This window comes from Poromitra crassiceps (genome assembly GCF_964638095.1).
Source record: "Poromitra crassiceps genome assembly, chromosome: 13".
Classification (NCBI taxonomy): Eukaryota; Metazoa; Chordata; class Actinopteri; order Beryciformes; family Melamphaidae; genus Poromitra; species Poromitra crassiceps.
In genome coordinates, this window is record NC_139644.1 from 46,626,497 (window position 1) to 46,647,913 (window position 21,417).

General features: G+C 47.9%; 2 protein-coding genes across 3 annotated transcripts in view; one reads left to right on the top strand and one right to left on the bottom strand.

Moving 5' to 3' along the window:
- Positions 1-1,900: 1,900 nt before the first annotated feature.
- Positions 1,901-6,814, bottom strand: LOC310788600 (sperm flagellar protein 2-like; the record flags this gene model as incomplete). Its single annotated transcript, XM_083650129.1, has 1 exon — positions 1,901-6,814. The coding sequence occupies one exon, from the start codon at positions 6,812-6,814 to the stop codon at positions 1,901-1,903; it is 4,914 nt and encodes a 1,637-aa protein (XP_083506255.1).
- Positions 6,815-10,267: 3,453 nt separating this feature from the next.
- Positions 10,268-21,417, top strand: part of LOC310787421 (uncharacterized protein) — a 39,233-nt gene continuing 28,083 nt past the window's right edge. For both annotated transcript variants that reach the window (XM_083648832.1, XM_083648833.1), the window contains exons 1-6: positions 10,268-10,573; positions 13,910-14,005; positions 16,027-16,626; positions 16,791-16,870; positions 17,288-17,405; positions 19,753-19,909. In XM_083648832.1, the coding sequence (XP_083504958.1) occupies positions 13,988-14,005; positions 16,027-16,626; positions 16,791-16,870; positions 17,288-17,405; positions 19,753-19,909 (973 nt within the window). In that variant the 5' untranslated portion in view covers positions 10,268-10,573; positions 13,910-13,987. The remainder of the gene's footprint in view (positions 10,574-13,909; positions 14,006-16,026; positions 16,627-16,790; positions 16,871-17,287; positions 17,406-19,752; positions 19,910-21,417) is intronic.

The window sequence follows — 21,417 nt, forward strand, 5'->3', positions numbered from 1 at the left end:
GGGCAAAAACTACAGAAAGACGAGTATTTGATTTGTCTTCTAATAATGCCAGCGCTGTAAAGTTGTGATTGTTGTATTGACTAGTGCAGTGCCCGTTCACTCACTCACTTGGACTGAGTGCGCTTACACAAACTCTACCGGTCCTACTTATAGCCTGTGCAGGGAAGGATTTATGATATCACAATGTCTATGACATCATCCGTTTCTGTCGTAAATCCTTGCATGATGATGTAATCAGTGATGTCACCGAGATTGTAATCTCTCGAGACAGACTTTCGACTTGCATCGAAAATCTGTCGGCAGGCTCCGTCAAAAGGGGTGCAACAGCGCTCGCACGTATGCTGCGCTTCACCCGATCAATATGAAGTGAACGTGACCGTTGTGTTGTCAACACTTACCATTTTCAGCATATAGCAAGTTGCTACTTGCTACTAGCAACGAGCTAGAGTTGTTATTGTTGTTTCATAGTGACGGACGGATTTGAGAGCGACACGCGGGGAGCGGAAAAGAAATCCTTTAAGAGCCGGTCGGTTGGAGCCAATGGCAGAGCTTGCAGGGAGCGGAAAGGGATTTTCTTCCGCTGCCGACCGCGCCTCTTGAGTTCCTGTTGCACCACATTTTTTTTGTTTGTTTAACCGATGGGTTCCCAGATTGCCAAGATTGTGATGTCATCACTGATGAGTGAGTTTGGTTGCATGGGGTCGAGTTTGAAGTACAGTGCCTGTCTCAGTCTCTATCTGCGTCGCTCAACTAGAGACTGAGAACTAGAGTTCTCATTTTCAGCCGGAGCCCAACAGGCCCCGAACCAGCCCGACAGGCCCCGAACCAGCCCGACGGGACCCGAACCAGCCCAACAGGCCCCGAACCAGCCCAACAGGCCCCGAACCAGCCCGACGGGACCCGAACCAGCCCAACAGGCCCCGAACCAGCCCGACGGGCCCCAAACCAGCCCGACGGGACCCGGTTGGGTCGGTCTCGGACTGTGGAGAAAAAGGATGTGTACCGTATGTACAGCAGGCTAGAGTAACTCGCATGATTCTCTCTCACTCTCTTCCATGCTTACACATGCACACACAAACACAGCACACACACACACACACACACACACACACACGCACACATACATACACACAGGGTAGAGTTCTTAGTTTCAGCCTGACCAATTTATGCGAATTGGTCGGGCTTCAACTTACCAGGGTCGGGTCGGGTCAGGTTTGAATTTTCAGGCCCATTGAGAACTCTACTGAGAACTCGTGTTTCATCACTAATTTTTATTTTTATTCTTTATAATTATTACTAGAAATTGTGCTCGCTTTGTGTGCTCATTTCTATAGTGGAGACGATGAACCAAGAAGGCATTCTGAGCATGCTCAACGCCGCGGCACAGGTGATGTCATAATGTGAAACTGTGGGGGGTGTATATTCTACATTCATGCTCAAGCAATGGATACAGTCGGTCATGTTACTTCTGGTAAAAAAAAAAAAAAATTTTTTTTTTACTTCGGGTAACGCGTGTGTGTGTGTGGCCGTGGGGGGAAACAGGAGGATTTCCCCCACGCTCACCCATTGACCACACATCTATGATGAGACACCGCCTGAATGTATCATCATCAGGGATGTCATCGGCCTCTAGTGACCATGCCATCAAAACTTGACAGCGTTGAAAGCCACTCCATTATTCGATTTTTTTTACACCTTGGCCACTAGGGGCCGAGCCGTCTATAAGAGGGTCTGTCCATATGTATTTCTGTCTGCCCATCTGTCTCCACAAAAGAAAGAAAGTGTCCAGGTTGCTGAAATAATTTATTTTCAACCATATAATTCTGTGCAGAAAGAGAATGCCAAGCCATGGATGTGGAGAAAACGTTCTGTATGTCCAATCGTTCAGCAAATGGTCAAGCTAGCTCTGCACCTCTCCTTCATCCTGATGGGCCTGCAGCACACTGTGGATGTCTATGAGCTGGTGGCGTGTTGAGCCCTCCATCAGGCCCTGGGTGAAAGGATGCTGAGAGAGGACTGAGAATGGAATATGGTCTTCAGGCCTGTAGCCCAACTCTCTGAATGTACGCACCAGGTTCTCAGTGTGCTCATCCCGGCTCTCGCAGCTTGGAAGGAAGCGGTTGTATCCTCTCATCTTGGTGCCTTTGTGGCAGATGACAGTGAGGAGAGCAGGGATGGACACTCCCTGCAACCCCAACAAACTGCTTGATCCACCGAGAGTCTCTTGCCCATGCTCTCCCTCTAGTTCTGAGGACTCGGACTCTGCAGTCTCTTCAATGTCAGGCATACAGTTGACCAGATTGCCGGTTGAGGGGTGCTTGAGATGTTGTCCCAGCACCACGCTGAGTACTCTGATGAAGCCCAGGGCAGGGCTGTCAGGGTGGGCCGCCAGGTACTGCAGCATGGACACGTAGTTCAGACGAGGAGGGGAGAAAGTGTGCTCAGCAAACAACTGGAAAAAGAACTTGCATAGGTTTGCCAGGCGGTCATAAGGCAGAGGCTCGGACGGGTCTTCGGGGACAGGCTGGATTCTCTCATTAGGAAACCACAGCTCACTCTTTAGGTACTGTTCCTCGCTGATATAGCCTGTGTTGTTGGCATCTGCTGTCTGGAAGTGCCGCAACACGACCAGCAGCTGCGTTACGGAGGGAACTGGCCAGGGGAGGGCAGCACTGAGCAAGAACTGACGCCAGTCTAACAGCTCAGAGTCTTGACAGAGTAGAGAGATCATCTCCATCAACTGTGTTTCAGCCATGTTGATCCAGGGCTCGGGCAAGGAGTCACTGCCAATGCCCACAGAGATGATGTCCTGGAGCACAACGGAGAACTCAGCACCGGACATCAGGCCTGTTGGAGCCATGTTGCTAAGCTGTTGGTACAGTGACTGCAGCTGAACCACAGTCAGGGTGGTGTGTGTGGATTTCTCCATAGGGGCAGGGCGGGGAGGGGTAGCAGGGTTAGCCACCACCTGCAGGTCTCCATTCACATAGAAGTCAGTGCTTTCCAACACCAGCTCATTCTGTAGCTTCACGCCAGACTCGATGTGGTGGCGTACCACTTCTGCTAGTTGGTCAATACTGTTTATTTCTTCAAGATAATGTGCTGATAGCCAGTTCTCCATGTCGCTAAAGGTCTGCTCTGCTCTGGTCTGCAGAGAGTGCACCACCACCAGAGCACAACCTCTGACCAGGTCAATACGTACTTTTACTGCATGCTCCTCAGGATCCAAGGCTGCAGCATACTCCTTGTGTATCTTGTATATCTTAGTTGTACTTGTAACTCGTTTCTCAATCTCCTCTGAGTTTTCAGGGCTTGGCTGTTGGGTCGGGGAGAGGGGAGCTTTCTTTTCCGCCGGTGACTTCTTTTTATCCTTTGTGGCCTGTGAGGGCTTCCCCGTCTTCTCCTTCTCTTGTTTCTGGTTCTCCTCACTTATCTTTTCCCCTGACTTCTTGTTTTTATCCTTTATGGCACTTGAAGAGGCCCGTGAGGCCCTTCCCGTCCTCTCCTCCCCCTCACTCACCACCTCCCTCTGCTTTGCGTTTTCCGACATCAAGTTGCTGATGGATGCGAGTGCTATCTCATAGATGTTGGAGATCATTTTCTCGTCAGATAGCTTCTCAGGCTTTGCCTGCTGCTGGCTACTGGGCTTGGACACAACTTCTGGAGGGGGAGGATGTCTAGGGAGGAGGGGAATAACTTTTGTTTTTCTCTTGTCCTCTCCATCATCTCCCTCATCATCTCGCTCAGGACTCTCCTTCTGAACCTCCATGTCTGTGATGTCCAGTAGGGGGATACAGATGAAGTCTGAGGGCGGCGCAGGCAGCGCCTGTCTGTACATGCCCAGATAATAGTCCGTGAGGATGCACAGGGTGTCCTGGAAACGGTCCATCTCCACCTGCATGAGTGTAGAGTAGTGATTGATGAGAACAGCAGTATGATCTTCCAGCCACCCGTCCTCCATGAGAGCAGCCCTCTCTTTCTCATCCTCCTCCTTGCGCTTGTCACTAATGTCCTGCAGATGTTCGCGCAGGTCATCCAGTCTCTGATGCAGCTCTGCCTTGGTATCATCGTCATCTCTCATGTCATCAGGGATGCTGTTGTAGTCCCTCTGCCACTGAGAAACAAACTCCTGCTTCATGTCTGGACGCGCCAAGTAATGATTATAGTCCTCTCTGATGTCGAATAGGTGGTGAATGATAAGGATATGTTCTGAGCGCAGGTTCTGCATCACAGTCTTGACGTTGCTCACATATGAATCACACACTGTGTCCCAATACGGGCACAGGTATGGTAGCCCCATAGGCAGGAGTTCATCCACATACACCCAGCTAGGTGAGCCTGGGTGAGGAGGAGCAGACTCAGGCAGGCTCTTGCAGACACTCTGAGAGTCTTCATGGGACTCAGAGCTGACTGATGTCTTCCTGGAATGTCCTCCTCCACCTCTAGGGGACTGTGTGTTGGACGGGGAATGCGACTTGATACTTTGGGTGGTTTCCTGGTTGAGGCTGGAATGGGACTCCGTGAGGACCGGGGTTTGGTCTGGATGTGGAGCTGTGGCTGAGGGAGAGGTGTGTGGAGCTTTCGCATTGTCCGACACTAGATCGTCAACAGGAGGAGCAGCTTTCTGTTCTTGTCTCATAACCCGCTGCAGGACAGACACCACCTTCTTGTAAAGTTCCTCCTCCTCCACATCTCCATCAAGATGGACCAAAATGCTTTGCTTCCCACCAAACCACTTTTCTAGTTTTGGCCAGGTGTCCTGGAAACCTGTGATCCTGTGTTGTATCTGTGCCTTCTCCAAGCTCTTGTTTCTGGGACAGAAGGCTGTGGCAGCAGCAGTAGCAATATCAGTGCACATACCAGTATCAGCAGCAAAAGTATCAGCAGCAATCACAGCAGAATTGTTAGTCACAGCGTCCTGGGTTGAGTTTACTGGAGATCTTTCCACTGCTGGAAGCACCACTGGCTCCTCCACACTCTCTGCTTTACACGTCTGTTTGGCTGCACGCCTAAGGACACACTCATCAGAAATATCCAGCAGCAGAGCCAGGTCCAGTGCAGCGGCTGGGGGCTTTTTGGTCACATTAGGTTTGATGGCCAGGTTAGTCCTGCTGCTCACAGCCCCATCCCATAGCTCTGCCGACCCACCCAGGGCTTTCTCCAGAAGGTAGGCCTGGTTGAGGTCCACTGGAAACCCATCCAGGATCCAACCTGAATAAGCTGGGAGCTGCCTGATAGCTTCTACTACAATGTCCACCAGTAGCTCATCAGAGATGGCTTTGCCTTTCCTTAGCTCCTTCTCTGCAGCTGCTCCCTGCAGGGCCCGTGCAGACAGATGATGGTCCAGACCAGATTTCAGTGATGTGGAGGATTTGACCTCCTTTTTCTCAGTGTCTTTTTCTTTCTGCTGCTCTGTGGTCTCACTGGCAGGTAACCCACTGCTCTCTGCATCCATTGTATTGGGCTTGGGTGGGTTTACAAAGCCTTTGCGGTTTTGTGTGCGTTTTGGACGTTTTTGAACAGTCTTTATGCTGGAAACCATTAAATGTATCTGGCAATGCTGGACCTCCTCCTCTCCATTCTGGTAAGCAACCAATGCCTCCTGGATGAGTGTGTCAGCTGATAAGACATGGATACCATAGGCTTTAAGGATCTTGGCCAGGCAGCTGGTCTTGCCAGAGGAGAGCTTGCCTAGGACACAGGCCTTCAGGGAGAAGTGAGGGAAGGAAGGAGATGAGGTGCCCAGGGTGGGTGGATGAGCAATGTTCCTCAACCGCAGGACAACGTGTCCAAGAATCGGGTTGTTGCCTGGAGCGGGCTTGGTCTCCCCTGCTTCCTCTGGCCACGCCCACTCACCTACCATGTTGGTGTATGCATCATAGTCTTGATTGTTGAGAGTCTCCTGCTTCTCAAGCTCTACAGGGTCTAGCGGGGTGGAGGACTCAAACCCCAGCTGCTGCCTTTCCTTAGTCACCGGCTCATACAGAGGAAGACCACTGATCAGCAAATGCTTCCACTCCCTTATCAGCTTCTCTGGAATCATATTTCCAGTGAGCAGGCGGTATTCTCCAATCTTGGTAGCCAGGTCCACTAACTGGTCCAAAATCTCCTGGCAGCTCTTGAAGTGCTTCCTGTGTCTGTTCTGAGCACGCTCAGCAGCAATCCTGTTATACAGTTCAAGCTCTTTCCTGATCTCTTCAGCGTGGTCCAGCAAAGCCTGTTGAGCCAAAGCCGCCTTGCTCTCCAGATCTTCCTGGATATCCCTCTCTCTCCGCTGCTGGTACTGACGCTCTCGGAGCAGGCGGTTGTCCCGGATCACATCCTTCTCCTTGCGCATCTGGAGGAGCTGCACAATCAGCCGTTGCTCCTCCTGGGTCTGACGTGTCAGCCGCTTCACCAGCTGCTCCTCACGGTGCGCCTCCTCCTGAGCTTCATGGGCCTTCAGCTGCTCCACCAGGAATTTGCGTCTGCGTTTCTCTCTCTCCACGCCATCCTCCTCCAGCCTCTGTCGGATCCTCTGGATGTACTCGCTGTTGGATTGCAGTATCATCTTAGGCCCCCCTCCAGCAACCTCATAGCCCTGGCTACTGCTGTCTATGGGGAAATCTGCAGGGAGGGACTGACCACTTGAGGAGAAAGCAAAACCAGAAGTAACCAAATTCCTCCTGTTCTCAAACTGAGCTATTTCAGCCTGGACCGTCTTTGCTTGTTCCCTGCGTCGCTGCTGCTGCCGCCTCTTCTGTAGGTTCTTTAGCGATCTGTTGGGAGGCGGCTTGGGCACCTGGACGATGGAGGAGCTTGGTCCATGTTCCATGTTGTTGCAGCAAGTTCATGGGCTGTGGGTCGTCCAATGTATAACCTTACATTATTGTGACATCAGTTGGTATGACATCATCAGTGATTTATGACATCACTCCTTATATGTCCCTGATGACGTCACAATGTCTACATACATACACACACATAAACTAGGCCTTTTTGCACAGTTATTTCTAGTTTAATTTGCGTGTTTTGCGCGCTCAATAAACTTAGTTTTTAACTTTGTTCGAGTTACATCACTCAAGCAACTTGGGCGATGTGTGTGTCATGGGGTGTCGAGTGGTGGCCACAGGTGACTGATCCTGTCATACCCACTGATGATGTCATAGACATTGTGAGATCTTTGCTCTCTCTATTTGTCACTCTGTTGGTTTGTCAGTCCACAAAAGGTTCACCATGCTTTAACGGGCACAGTTTTCACCTATGGAGGCAGAAATTTGGTATGGACGTTGTGTGTCCGTGTGTGTTTGTGTGTGAGAAGGTGTGTATTTGTGTTCATGCCGATTGGCTAAACGGGGGAGTGTGTGTGTGTGTGGGGGGGGGGGGGTTAAAAATGCAGGGTGCAGAGAGAGGCAGGGGTGGGCTGCTCCGCCTCCTACATCCTACATTTCGGAAATTTGCATATGTGGTTGCAGTTATTGGGAATTGGTGCTTGTTTCTGTGACTTGGTTGGTTGGTCCCTCCACAAAACCCTTTATCGGGCACAGTTTTTACCATCGAATGCTGAAATTTGGAATGGAGACCATGTGTGTGTGTGTGTGTATGAAGGTGTGTGTTTGTTTTCATGTCAGTTAGCTAAAGGGGGGCAATGGGGGGGGGGGCAGAGGCAATGTAGGGTGGCAGAGGCAGAGTGGGCTGCTGCTCATCCTGCATTTCAGAAATCCACATATGTGAAGAAGAAGAAGAAGAAGAAGAAGAAGAAGAAGAAGAACTGGACGGACAATCCCGTCTTTATTTGTCACACGAACACACCCAACACACGCATGCGGCCACACACACACCCATGCTGACGGTGGCCCGTGGCATATTGCTGCCTCTCACAGAATATTACACAAATTGTAGACTCTGGGGTCCACCCCCTCCTCAATGCTCCTCCCTCCGGCCACCTCACTCTCCTCTTCGACCGCCGTGTTCCCGGACCTCTCAGCCCTCGTGCCGTGCGCTGACCTCCCTCGCTGTTCGATGGCTGCCGCTTCGATGAGGCCTTCGGTGAAGAATCCCTTCACCACTATAGTGATGTCTTATTATCACCACCACTATAGTGATGTCATAGATCACTGATGATGCCACAGACAGTGATGAGGTCATAAATCACAGATGATGTCATACAGACCACAGCATTTCGGGGTACAGCACAGAAGATGCTGTGTGGTCTGTGTGTCACACTTAATCAGCAAGCACTTAGAAGACCCTAAGGCTTATGTTCGTATTTTATTTGCTGATTTTAGTTCAGCTTTTGACACACTGCAACCTCTCCTGCTCATCCAGAAACATAATGAAATGAATGCAAACCCTTTTATTATAAACTGGTTTTATTCTCTCTTAACTCAAAGGTCTCAACAGGTTAAGGTGAACTCTGCTCTTTCCTGCACCAAATCCTGCAGCACTGGTGTGCCGCAGTGTGAGCTCACCTTTCCTCTTTACAGCGTACACTAACGACTGTAGAAGCAGCCACCCAAGCAACTCTGTAATCAAATTCTCTGATGACACCGCCATCATCAGCCTGCTGCGTGGCGATGAATGCCCTCTGGTGTACCATAGGGAGATATCTAAATTCGAAACATGGTGCTCGAGCAACCACCTTATTTTAAACACAAAGAAAACTAAATAAATTATCTTTGATCCTAGGGCGGTGAGAGCCAGTGGTAATTGCTGACAGTGAAATTGAGCAGGTCAGCTCATATAAGTATCTGTGGATCCAGATGGACAACATGCTTAAATGGAACGTGCATGTCGACTACTTGTGCGCGAAGCTGGCTCAACGTCTCCACTTTCTGCGCAGATTTAGACTGTTCGGCGTGAGCTCCAGCATCATGTCCACTTTCTATAACGCCGTACTAGAAAGCTTGATTAGATATGGCATGGCCACATGGTTTGGGACTCTCACTGTACAGCTCAAATCGAGTCATGAGGATGGTAAAAACTGCCATGAAGGTGATCGGCAGAAAGGATTACCCGACACTTCAGTCCATCTTCGAAAACAAAGTCACCTGACAGTCAACCTGGCAAATAGAGTTCTGACGGATCCAAACCACATTCAAGATTCAAGATTTTTATTGTCACTCCATGGTACAAGTATCACATGTGAAATTCTTGTGCTGTGGACTCCGTTTACAACATAGTACAAATATAACAAATATAACAGGGCATATGAGTGCAAAAACAACAAGAGACACAACAAGCAATAAGGCAGTATAGTGATAAGACAAGTCAGAGACAGTGGCATATTCACTGCACATAGGTGCGCATGTCGTGCGCAATACTTTCACAGTCAACAGTCACTCGAGAAATTGTGATGTCATCATCGTGATGTCACCAGTGATGACATTGGTGCGACATCACACAAAAAAGTGTGATGTCACTCATGAACACTGTGAGATCACACGCTCACACGCTTATAGAAATGTGATCAGTGATGTCATAAATCACTGATGATGTCTGTGAACTGATGTCACTTATGCATACACATTGTGACATCTTCGGTGATGTCATAAATCCTCCCTGCTGAGGTCATAAAATGGATGACTGTTGCTCATAGCCCAGCCAATAAAGCCTGAACCTGCATCAACAACATAGAGCATTGATCAAGCCGAAGCCATCGAGTCTACTATGCCACTCAGTTAAGACTGTGTTTTGTGTAGGCTATTATGTAGGCTTAGGCTGTCTTTATTTTTGCGTGTTTTCCTTGTGTGTGTGTGTGTCTGTGTGTGTTTGTTTGAAAAGTAAAGCTTCTGTATTGGCTTAAAATGTGATATTGTGAATCCGCGATCTTTCTACAAGAACTTCTTCAAAAACTTTGTTTGGTACGTCCATCTTTTGTTTTGTTGTTTGCCGTTTTATTTTCTTATTCGTTGTGTCTGATTGTCAAGTTAACGAGCTATTTCCGCTGTTGTTTCCTGTCTAGGGCGGGCTCTGGGCCGGAAACAGGCAGGGTGACAAAATCACTTGTAAAGGGAGGCCAGGCTCTTTCTCGCCGAGAAGAGCCTGGTGACGCGAGGTTACTGTCTCGCAGCTGTTGCTTGCTTGTTTCTCTCGCGAGATCTGGCAATTCACTGCTGCTCGACGTCGCGCAAGATGGCGACTGGTGTGCAAGCGTTCTTGTGCGGAGCACCATGGTGTTCTGTTTCCCCTTTTAAAGTTTAGTTTACAGCTTTAACTGAGCAAAGAACATTATCTATGATGTATATGGTCGGATGATATGGATATAAGCTGGAGCCGAGGCTGCGCTTAGCTTTCAGAGAAGAAGAAGAAGAAGCTCTCTCTTGGGCTCAGATAAATGGTTGTATGGTTTAGCTGTGAAGCTATAATGGTTTATTAGCTGTGAAGCTAACGTTATATTGCAGCTTTTAAGGACAGTAGTCAGTAATAATCCAGGAGGAAAAGTTGCTGTCGCTGTGTGATAAAGTCCACTAAACTAACTGCGGCTGTTGAAGAGATATTTGGGCTGTTTGAAACTACGAGCAGCAAGGAAGCTTCTTGTTCAAAACAAGAGATCGACTACGAAAGCTGCTGGACGTGCTCTTACACAGAGCAGGTGGGTGATATTTAAATGTTATTTTCACATTACTCACACACATTGTATGTTATTTCTGTTGTGAGCAACTTCAAGCAGGGACGTAGATAGCCCCGTTTGGAACTGTGTCGCTTCCCTCCACAGTCCCGACAACTGGGACGTGTGTTTCCCAGTGGAAAAGTCCCACCCCCCACATCCACATTCAAAGCATTCCAGTGCAAAGAGGCAAGATGCAAGCAAGAAAATGGCGGACCGCGACAAACTTTTTTTGTTTGGGAAATAGCAAGACAGCTTAACAACGAGCGGAGCACCCTCCTTGTATATTTAAACGAAAACGAGGAGCAGCAACGGCGCATAAGGTAACAGATTCAATTATACATTTTATTTCGGCACATGGACTACATACTCCATGGTTGCGGCCATTGTTGTGTGACATCAGACAACTGATTCCCAGCCAAGTGGTGGGGTTCTAGATGGGTTCTCCCAGTTTTCAAGTCGGAGCTCCCACTTTGAGTTAGGGATGCAATTATAAATTTTGATGTACGATTATAGAGTCTAAAAAACACGATTATCACTGTTTCACGATTATTATTATGGACGTATAAAAATCGAATGAGCATTCTTTATATACTACCTAGTGGTTTTATTGTATTTCCCCCACAATTTTTAACAGTTGCTGCTTTTCGGAAGACAAATAATACAGTGACCAAAATATTACAGTCCAAAATAATAAATAAAAATAAACAAAGTCTCACTGTATCTCTCTTTGGAATGAAATCTCAGCTACCTCTTTTGTTTAAACATTCATGGTGGTATTTCCCTTTGGAACAAAACATAGTCTATAGGCTCTTTCACACACAGATCGCGCAAAAATTGCAGTTTATGAGTCCCGCAAAGCTCGCACCCTCGCCACAGAAATTGCTTTCACACAGAGCCAAGCAGCACGGCCACATTCCCATGCTGCAGTGTACTTTCAGGTGAAATCCCCTGCTCCCGGATTGAAAGGCGAGCGGAGGGATTTACAGCTCCTCCTAGCCCAAATGAATATTTTCATAGGTTAGTGTAGCCTAGGTTACTGTATGATGAACGAATTCATTCAACAACAAGACTTCCCTCCTCCTAGTCCGCTGAGCAGGGAGGATAGGTGCACTCGCATGGTGGGCGGGCAGATCGATATGGTGTCCTACTAAAATTGGAATGATACACGACTGCCCGCATATCAAACAGCTGCAGTCTGCATAACGTTCTCGGGGGAATAGTATAGGCTATAAATGCACATGACTAATTAACGTTAGTAGTTTTTGTAAGGGAATGCACAGAGCTGATTTCGAGAGGGAATATCCTCAGACCAACTCGCCACAGACAGCTATAGCCCTCTGAAGCTTATTATTATATCCGTTAATTTTACCTACTAATGTCAACATCGTTTGAGCATAAAGCCTAACCGCACGGAGCATTCCTCCTGGCGCCCCTGCAGTCATGATTGTATAGGCTACTTTTTTTACTTTCACTCGTGCACTTTCTTGATACATGAGGTGATTTCCCCTGTAATTTTTTTATGAATGAGCTGACCATTCACACCTTTTCCGGCTCGCTGTTACTACCTACCGTGGCGGGACAAAAGGCGTAAAACAATTATCCACCAAAGCGCGTTCACGACTTTAACATCAGAGGCGCGAATCCTATTTTTCGGCTTTCAAGGCCGGTGTGAAAGAGCCTAAAGGCTGTAGGATCTGTCTGCAATTCTCTTGATGAACTATATTGTTTTTTTTTGTCCAGTTTCTGTATTTATTTTCTTTAGAGGAAATATGAAGAATGTGGGTAAAACACTTTAGTGTTATCATCAACTGTCGTCCATGCCTTTTAGTTTTATTATTATTCATTTGTAATCATGTAATGTTATTTTGCTCAGTTTTAGTGCACGGCATGTAAAGCTGAATGGTGATGACGCAGATGTTGAAGTAGGTTGGAGCTGCTTGTCGGCAGGTTTTGCAGAGGAGCCGTCATCTTTAACAAAACCCCTGGTCGTCTTTTCTGTATCCGAAATGCCAATTGCCAATTCCTGCCTCAGGCTCCCCTCGTCTGCACCCCACTCCTCCCCTTCCCCCATGCGCTCCCCCACCCACTCTACTCGCCATCCTTAGAAAAAAAACCTGGCCATTTCCCAATGTTTCTAAACAAACATCCCTCATGTCTAGAAGAGTCAAACTGGCAAATAACCTGCCTGGACTAACCGACAATGGTCCAGACTTCATGTTTAGAAGTGGCTTATGACGAGTTGGGAGTGAGAATGTGTTGAGGCTTTAACTGCAGAATACTGGACAGCGAATTGGCTCCAAGATTCGTGATGTCACAAATCTTGCTTGTTGAAAACGGCCTTTTCAGTGAGCTCTGAGGAACATTTCACTTTCAGAAGATGATTGTGGAAACAGCTTCTAGTGTCAAACTCTGCACATACATCATTCTGCACAGTGAAACTCAAACATTAAACTGTAAGAACATGAAGAAAAACAGAGTTTTGACTTTAGGGGGTCTTTAACTTCTAAGGGGCACTTTACACGAGGACGGTTTCCTCGGCCATAACAGCAATGTTAATATCTGTTATCGTATCGGCCAAGGTTTTCATATCGGTGCATCCCTATCAGACATTGTACCATCTAAAAGTCTGGCAGTGATAGCTTCATTGTGCTTAAGCTGTGTTCACACCAAGATATTTATTTTTCGCTCTGTCGCTTGATTCAACCCTTTGGAATCGCTCTGTCGCTCTGTTTAAATCGCTCATCAACAGGCACACGATTTGACGGACATGTGGGGGCTATAACGTTACACAATGTCATGATGTTTGTCCACTACGAGCCACCGTCATTGTTTACAAGCTAAAGCCTATCAGCGTGCTCCTAATGCGAGCTCCATACCGGTAGGACAGACTTCACTTCATGTCAGCTGTCAGCCTGTCAATGTGGTTTGTTGCCACACAATAAACCAGCGGTTTGTTCCAAGCCAGTGTGATCCTTGACTCACTCTCACACGGCAGCCAATCAGCGTTGAACAGCGAGCGACTGATGCCAGCGTATTTTTATTTGGGATATTTCATCTGGGGCGACGAGCGTATTTTCTCCCTATCGCTCTGTCTCTGCCGCTCGGACGCCCAGCGATTTTTCTCCCAGGCGAATATACGCTCAATCGCTCGTTTGCATTGACTTTGTATGTAAACTCGACGCCAGCGAAAAACTTTAATAGGTCGGTGGGAACGCAGCTTTAGTTTAAAACGCTCTGTTGTTTCAAGATCCTCTCCGCTTTGTTTTTGATCAAATGAAGAATGTGATGTGAGCTGTCCTCCTCTCTGTGCTCTTACAGGACCAGTTGGTTTCAAGAAGAGGCAACCCCGGCCACCAAATCTCTCAGCGCCAAGGAGGACAGGGAGTGCTGCTCAAAATGCTGCTGCAGCCTCAGGTAGACCTCCAGAACCTCAGAGAGAGCTTTAAGCTGCCTCCACATGATAAGCAGCCTCAGGTAGACCTCCAGAACCTCAGAGAGCTTTAAGCTGCCTCCACATGATAAGCAATCTCTTCTCTCACCGCGAGGTAGAGCGGACAAAGCTCAGTGGTGACTAGGTCAAAGTTTATACAATTTGAACTTTGAGCGCAGTGCAAGGTGGCAAATTCAAACGGTGCGCGACGCCAAGTGGAGCGCTCGTTGAGTAGTGCCGCTCTCGCCCCATAGAGCTGTGCTCCCCTGCATCATGTGTGTGGGGGGGCTTTAGGGGGCCCAGAGCTGTGCTCCCCTGCATCATGTGTGGGGGGGGGGGGGCTTTAGGGGGTGCAGAGCTGTGCTCCCCTGCATCATGTGTGGGGGGGCTTTAGGGGGTGCAGAGCTGTGCTCCCCTGCATCATGTGTGGGGGGGCTTTAGGGGGTGCAGAGCTGTGCTTCCCTGCATCATGTGTGGGGGGGCTTTAGGGGGTGCAGAGCTGTGCTCCCCTGCATCATGGGGGGGGGGGGGTCTTTAGGGGGTGCAGAGCTGTGCTCCCCTGCATCATGTGTGGGGGGGCTTTAGGGGGTGCAGAGCTGTGCTCCCCTGCATCATGTGTGGGGGGGCTTTAGGGGGCGCAGAGCTGTGCTCCCCTGTATCATGTGTGTGGGGGGGGGCTTTAGGGGGTGCAGAGCTGTGCTCCCCTGCATCATGTGTGGGGGGGGCTTTAGGGGGCGCAGAGCTGTGCTCCCCTGCATCATGTGTTTGGGGGGGGGCTTTAGGGGGTGCAGAGCTGTGCTCCCCTGCATCATGTGTGGGGGGGGCTTTAGGGGGCCCAGAGCTGTGCTCCCCTGCATCATGTGTGGGGGGGCTTTAGGGGGTGCAGAGCTGTGCTTCCCTGCATCATGTGTGGGGGGGCTTTAGGGGGTGCAGAGCTGTGCTCCCCTGCATCATGGGGGGGGGGCTTTAGGGGGTGCAGAGCTGTGCTCCCCTGCATCATGTGTGGGGGGGCTTTAGGGGGCGCAGAGCTGTGCTTCCCTGCATCATGTGTGGGGGGGGGCTTTAGGGGGTGCTGTTCCCCGGCATCATCTGTGGGGTAGAGCTGCTCGATAAATCGATTTTGAATCGTAATCGAATTAATTAGTTAGGACGATGTTAAAAAAGTGAAAATCGTAAAATCGACATACATGACACTACTCGTCCTTTCTCCTCGCTGTAAAGTCTCTCTGGGAGGCTGTGACTACTGCTGGCTACTAAAGACAGCAGCAATGAACTTATTTCAACCCCTCCAAAAAGCAGTGTGTGAGCACTGAGCAGCATGTTGCACTGCAGGGCGGGCTGTGCAAGATAACGATTACCACAACAAACACAAGCGCACACACAAACAAAGACGTTATCACTGGACGCTGAAATGTTGCCTTTAGTTCACATCACAACATGTGAGGCCACCGAGTAACGAGGACTCGCCTCCAAAAGTCCACCAGTGTCAAGTGACTGCAGGTTAGCAAGCAACAGCCAGGAAGTTAGGCATAGCAAGTTAGGCTAAAACAGGAAGTTGGGTTGTTCTGCCTTCAGAGTAAAAGCGTAATTTGTCACTTATGAAAAAAAGAGCCCTGCAAGGCAACAAATGTTTAGAGGAGTATAATAGTATAAAAAAAATCGAAATCGAGTTTTGAGAGAAAAAATCGTCAATTTAATTTTTAGGCCAAATCGAACAGCCCTAGTGTGGGGGGGGGGCTTTAGGGGGTGCAGAGCTGTGCTCCCCTGCATCATGTGTGGGGGGGCTTTAGGGGGTGCAGAGCTGTGCTTCCCTGCATCATGTGTGGGGGGGCTTTAGGGGGTGCAGAGCTGTGCTCCCCTGCATCATGTGTGGGGGGGCTTTAGGGGGTGCAGAGCTGTGCTCCCCTGCATCATGTGTGGGGGGCTTTAGGGTGACTCTTGATCTTTCTTATAAAGTCTTAACAGAATCCATAATAACTTTTTTTAACACTCCACCATTTCCCAGACAAGCGTGGCGACCTCGGCCGGCGGCACGGTCTCTGTTGTGGTGATGGTCATCAACCCCTCGACCACCGGCTCCACCACCACCACCACCAGCACCGCCTCCCCCCGGGCCTTCAGCACCGCCTCCCCCCGGGCCTTCTACCCCAGCAGATCACACAAGGCGCGCCGCGAGCCCAGCCTGCGCCGTCTGCAGACGCCGCAGCAGAAGGCCAACCGCATCGTGGCCGAAGCCATAGCCCGGGCCAAGGCGCGCGGCGAGATGAACCTCCCCCGAGTGCTGAACCAGCACGAGATGGACCTCCCCCACGTGCTGAACCAGCACGAGATGAACCTCCCCCGCGTGCTGAACCAGCACGAGATGGACCTCCCCCACGTGCTGAACCAGCACGAGATGAACCTCCCCCGCGTGCTGAACCAGCACGAGATGGACCTCCCCCACGTGCTGAACCTCCCCCGAGTGCTGAACCAGCAGGAGATGAACCTCCCCCACGTGCTGAACCAGCAGGAGATGAACCTCCCTCGCGTGCTGAACCAGCACGAGATGAACCAGCACGAGCTTCTCACCAACCAGCCCTCCACAGGCCTCCACAGGCCCTTCTGTGTAAGTGCAAGAGATATTAATTTGTCCCTTTGTCAGTGAAACTTATTCATGGGCTCCCCCTGGTGGGCAGACAGAAAAAGGGATTCTCTGAGATAACTTCACAGGCTCCAACAATCGCCTGCTTGCTTGCATGTCAAGTCTAACAATCGCTTGTTTGCTTGTAGGAAAGTCCCATCGCCGGAGGTGCTGGTGGCACATGGATGCCTGGGACTGGGAACCAGAGTAAAAACCAGACCCAGACTAAGTAAGTTTCTGTGCTGGAAAAATGAGAGATCATTTTGATGGATTGGATTTATTTGACAATTCTAAAAAAGATATGCATACATCTGCAGAACAGGAGTACATACAATTAAAAATCATCTAGGTTAAAAACACAATAAAGCCAATATAGGCTTATTTCCATTGTGGACCTCTGGGGATAGGGAGTGGGGAGGGGAACAAGTGCAGTACAATGCACATCATGTCATCACATGTCAACACATCCACACTCAAATTCAATTAATCATCAAACTAACACTAAAAAAATATATATATATATTCATATTGATGTGAACCATACAATGATTTTCTGTATGTGTGGAAACCCACCCTGCCTGCCCTTGAGGAATGCAATATTAATTACTGTCCTTTTACTGTCCTTTTCTCGGGCCTCCACCACCAGCACCAGCAGCAGATGGATAGTTGGAAATGGAAGGAAAAGAAAGATATATGCGTCCTCAGACAACTCGGGCGGAGAGCTGAGCCCTGCCTCACCCGCTCTGGGAGAGGACCTGGCTACGGTACACAAACAAATGCGCACACACGTTCACACACACGTTGAGGGATGCAGCGGAGACAATTGCTCCATGTATAACATTTATCTTAAACAAGTCCATTGAAAAGGGGTAGTTTCCCACTGATCTTAAATCAGCCAGAGTTATTCCTATCTACAAAAAAGGAAACAAATTAGACCCGGGGAATTACCGTCCTGTCTCGATCCTTAGCACGGTGTCAAAGGTAATGGAAAGAATCATCTTTGAACAAATAAATGAATACCTGTCAACAAACAACATCCTGTATGAGTATCAGTCGGGGTTCAGAATATCTCACTCCACAGACACATGTCTGCTGTACCTGACAGACCAAATCAGAACAGAAGTAGACAAGGGCAGATATTGTGGAATGGTTTTATTAGATTTACAAAAAGCCTTTGACACCGTGAACCATGATATTCTGTTATTCAAAATGAAGGCTATGGGTTTTAACAGTGCTTCGCTAAGGTGGGTAGAGTCATACCTAAGGGGGAGGAAGCAAGTGGTAGAAGTGAATGGCATTATGTCATCGTCACAAGTGCCAACTTGCGGGGTGCCTCAAGGGAGCATTTTGGGTCCAGTCTTATTTCTTTTATATGTCAATGACATGAAATCTGCCTGTGATTGTGACTTGCTTCTCTTTGCGGACGATGCGGCTCTACTGGTCTCACACCAGGATAAAGGGGAGGTAGAAATCATACTCAGCCGAGAACTACTCAGGATCAGTTGCTGGCTGGTTGATAACAGGTTGTCCCTCCACTTAGGTAAGACAGAAGCCATTCTCTTTGGTTCTACCATCAAATTGAGGAGGTCTCCGGGGTTTAGGGTGGTGGTGGGAGACGTAGAGGTCTCAGCTAGGGAGGAGGTCACATATCTGGGCTGTGTGCTGGACAACACCTTATCAGGAGAGAGCATGGCGCAGAGGGTAGCCAAAAAGGTCAACCAGAGAGTGAAATTCCTCTCCAGGATTTCCACCTATGTCAACAGGTACGCTCTGGAAATCCTAGCGGGAGCACTGGTTCAGTGTCAATACGACTACGCATGTTCCTCCTGGTACACCGGCATCGCAGTGTCACTGAAAAACAGGCTCCAGACAGCACAAAATAGATTAGTCAGACTCATTTTACAATTGAATCCTAGGACTCACCTACTACAGTCTCACTTCGACAGCCTCAAGTGGCTAAGAGTAGAGGAGAGAGTAACACAAATCAAACTCGGCATGGTCCACAGGATAGTTAACAATGCTGTCCCAAAATATCTTAGACATTACTTCACCAAGGTCAGTGACGTACATGGGCACGGCACTAGAGGTAGCCCCACAGACTTGGTCCCAGTAAAATGTAAAAGATGCATCGGCCAAAATTCCTTTCTTTATTCAGCGGCAGTAGCCTGGAACAGTCTCCCAGCTGAGATTAAGACAATCAGCCCCTATCCCTCCTTCAAAGGTAAAGTCAAGAACTGGATCAGGAGAAATAGAACCTGGACTTAATGTGTTGTGTTATATTGTGGTATTATATTATTATATTATATATTATATTATATCTATATTATTATATAGTATATAATATTGTATGGTAATGATATGTAATGCTATAGTATATTATAAAATATTGTCCAGTATAGGTTCATGTAGGATGGATTTGATGGTAGCCAGGGTGACTGAGGTGGGGGGCGACCTGTTGTCGGCCAGCCAGTAGCTGAGCCGGTGTCTCACTCGACCCTACATGTTATTAGATCTTATAGTATTTTATTTATTTTATTTATTTTATTTGATTATTTTTTTTTAAAGTATGTTTTTTATTAGGATTTGATGGGTTTATTTATTAATAGCACAAATTGTCTTTTATCTTATTTTATGCTTATTTTTTTATTGGTTATTCACTGTGCCCCACTTTCCCATATCATTCTCCCCCCTGCGTGGCAGGCACACCCACGCATTACCCTCAGACTCTGACAAGTGCTTGTGGCACTCACACTATCACACACTTACACACATCCAGACATACACACAACAGTACACATTTTATAACAGTCATCACGAGGACCGCAATGGAAATAAGCTGTCAGCTTTATTGCGTTTTTATCCTCTTGATAATGGTGGGCCTGTGTATGTATATATGTATGTTGTATATACTGTGTATTCATTATCAATAAAGAACTCAATCAAAAAAAAAAAAACGTTCATACACACGTTCACACACACGTTCACACACACGTTCACACACACGTTCACACACACGTTCACACACACGTTCACACACAGTTTTTCTTTACTGTGAAAACGTCAGCCTACGTTTTCTTGTTGACTGTGCTAATTAGCAGCATGTGTTAACAGTCCAGCTACATGTGTGATGTCTGTGGCCATGGAGATCACATTGAGATCAGATGTCATGGAGATCACATTCCCGAGGACCCAGCCTGCCCAGCGGGAGGACAAGCATGTCGAAAATGCAATGGAAACGACCACTTTGCTAAGATGTGCAAGTCAAAAGGTAAGGGCTAATCACACAATATTGGATGTCGATAATGTATGTTTTTTTTCCCTTTTTTCTTTTCCCGTGTCTGAGCGTGTTCGTTTGTCTTGTCTGTGCATTGTTCTGAAAAGTTGAAAATAAAATATTGAAAAAAAGAAGGTAAGTGCTGACAGAGCCCCTTGTAAGGGCTGACAGAGCCCCTGTAAGGGCTGACAAAGCCCCTGTAAGGGCTGACAGAGCCCCTAGCCCAGGGATACTCAACTTGCTTTGCCCGGGGGCCACTTTTGTGAAATGATAGAAGGCCAGGGGCCAGTTAATAAACAATCAATATAACTTTTTCTGTAGCGGATTGTAGGTTTTTGGGGTGTCAGCCGGAGTTTAGTCTGACAATGTTGTGCACACCGGATAGTTAGTTAAATCATAGATTATTGAAAAATATTCCATATTCCAGACTGAAATGCTATAACAGGAGTGGAGTATTGGCCAGAATTTCTTCCCGCAGGCCACGAGACTCCTTAACATACACAAATAGTGTAGTAGCTGTACTGTACCGCACTGTAGCTGCTACCATAACGTATGTCTAATGTTTAATTGTATGTTTAATTAGGTATATGCTATTTGCACCTGTACGTCAAATACGTCGAATTTAAAATGTTTACGCACGTCTAAAGTATGCACATGACATGTGCACCTATGTGCAGTGAATATGCCACTGTCTCTGACTTGTCTTATCACTCTACTGCCTTATTGCTTGTTGTGTCTCTTGTTGTTTTTGCACTCATATGCCCTGTTATATTTGTACTATGTTGTAAACGGAGTCCACAGCACAAGAATTTCACACGTGATACTTGTACTACGGAGTGACAATAAAAATCTTGAATCTTGAATCTCTTGAATCTTGAGAATGACATGAACATTTGGACACTTAGGCCATGTTCACATTACAGGCAAATCCGATTTACTGATAAAGTCATTAATCATCATTATCTTGATTGGTTTCCCAAATCTGATTTGGGAGTGTGTCCGCACTGCCACAAATCTGATTCTCAAGTCACATCTGTGTGTCCAGACCTAAACAGCCTATCTGCATGGGTTGCTATGGTAACGACGTGGGCGTCAGTAAATACGTATGTTGGTGACGTGGTTTTCCTGCGCAGAAGCATTTGATGACGAGTTGCGAGTGACGTTCAAATCAGATTTGGTGGATCTGCGCGTCTGGACTCAAGTCACATCAGTCAAAAGCAGATTGGAAACTACCTCCATATGTGGTTTGGGACAAGTGACACAAATCAGATTTGGAGCGTCCAGACTCATAAAACCAATCTGGATAAAGTCATTAATAGATCACTAAAGTTCACAAATCAGATTTGGCCTCCTAGTCTGAACATGGCCTTATTCAGCGGGTATCTTGCATGTTGCGTTCAGGTGCACTGTAATTTTTTTTTTTTTATTCCATCGCGGGCCACACAGGGGGCGCCGGCCCGCGGGCCGCCAGTTGAGTATCACTGCGCTAGCCCTTAGAGCTT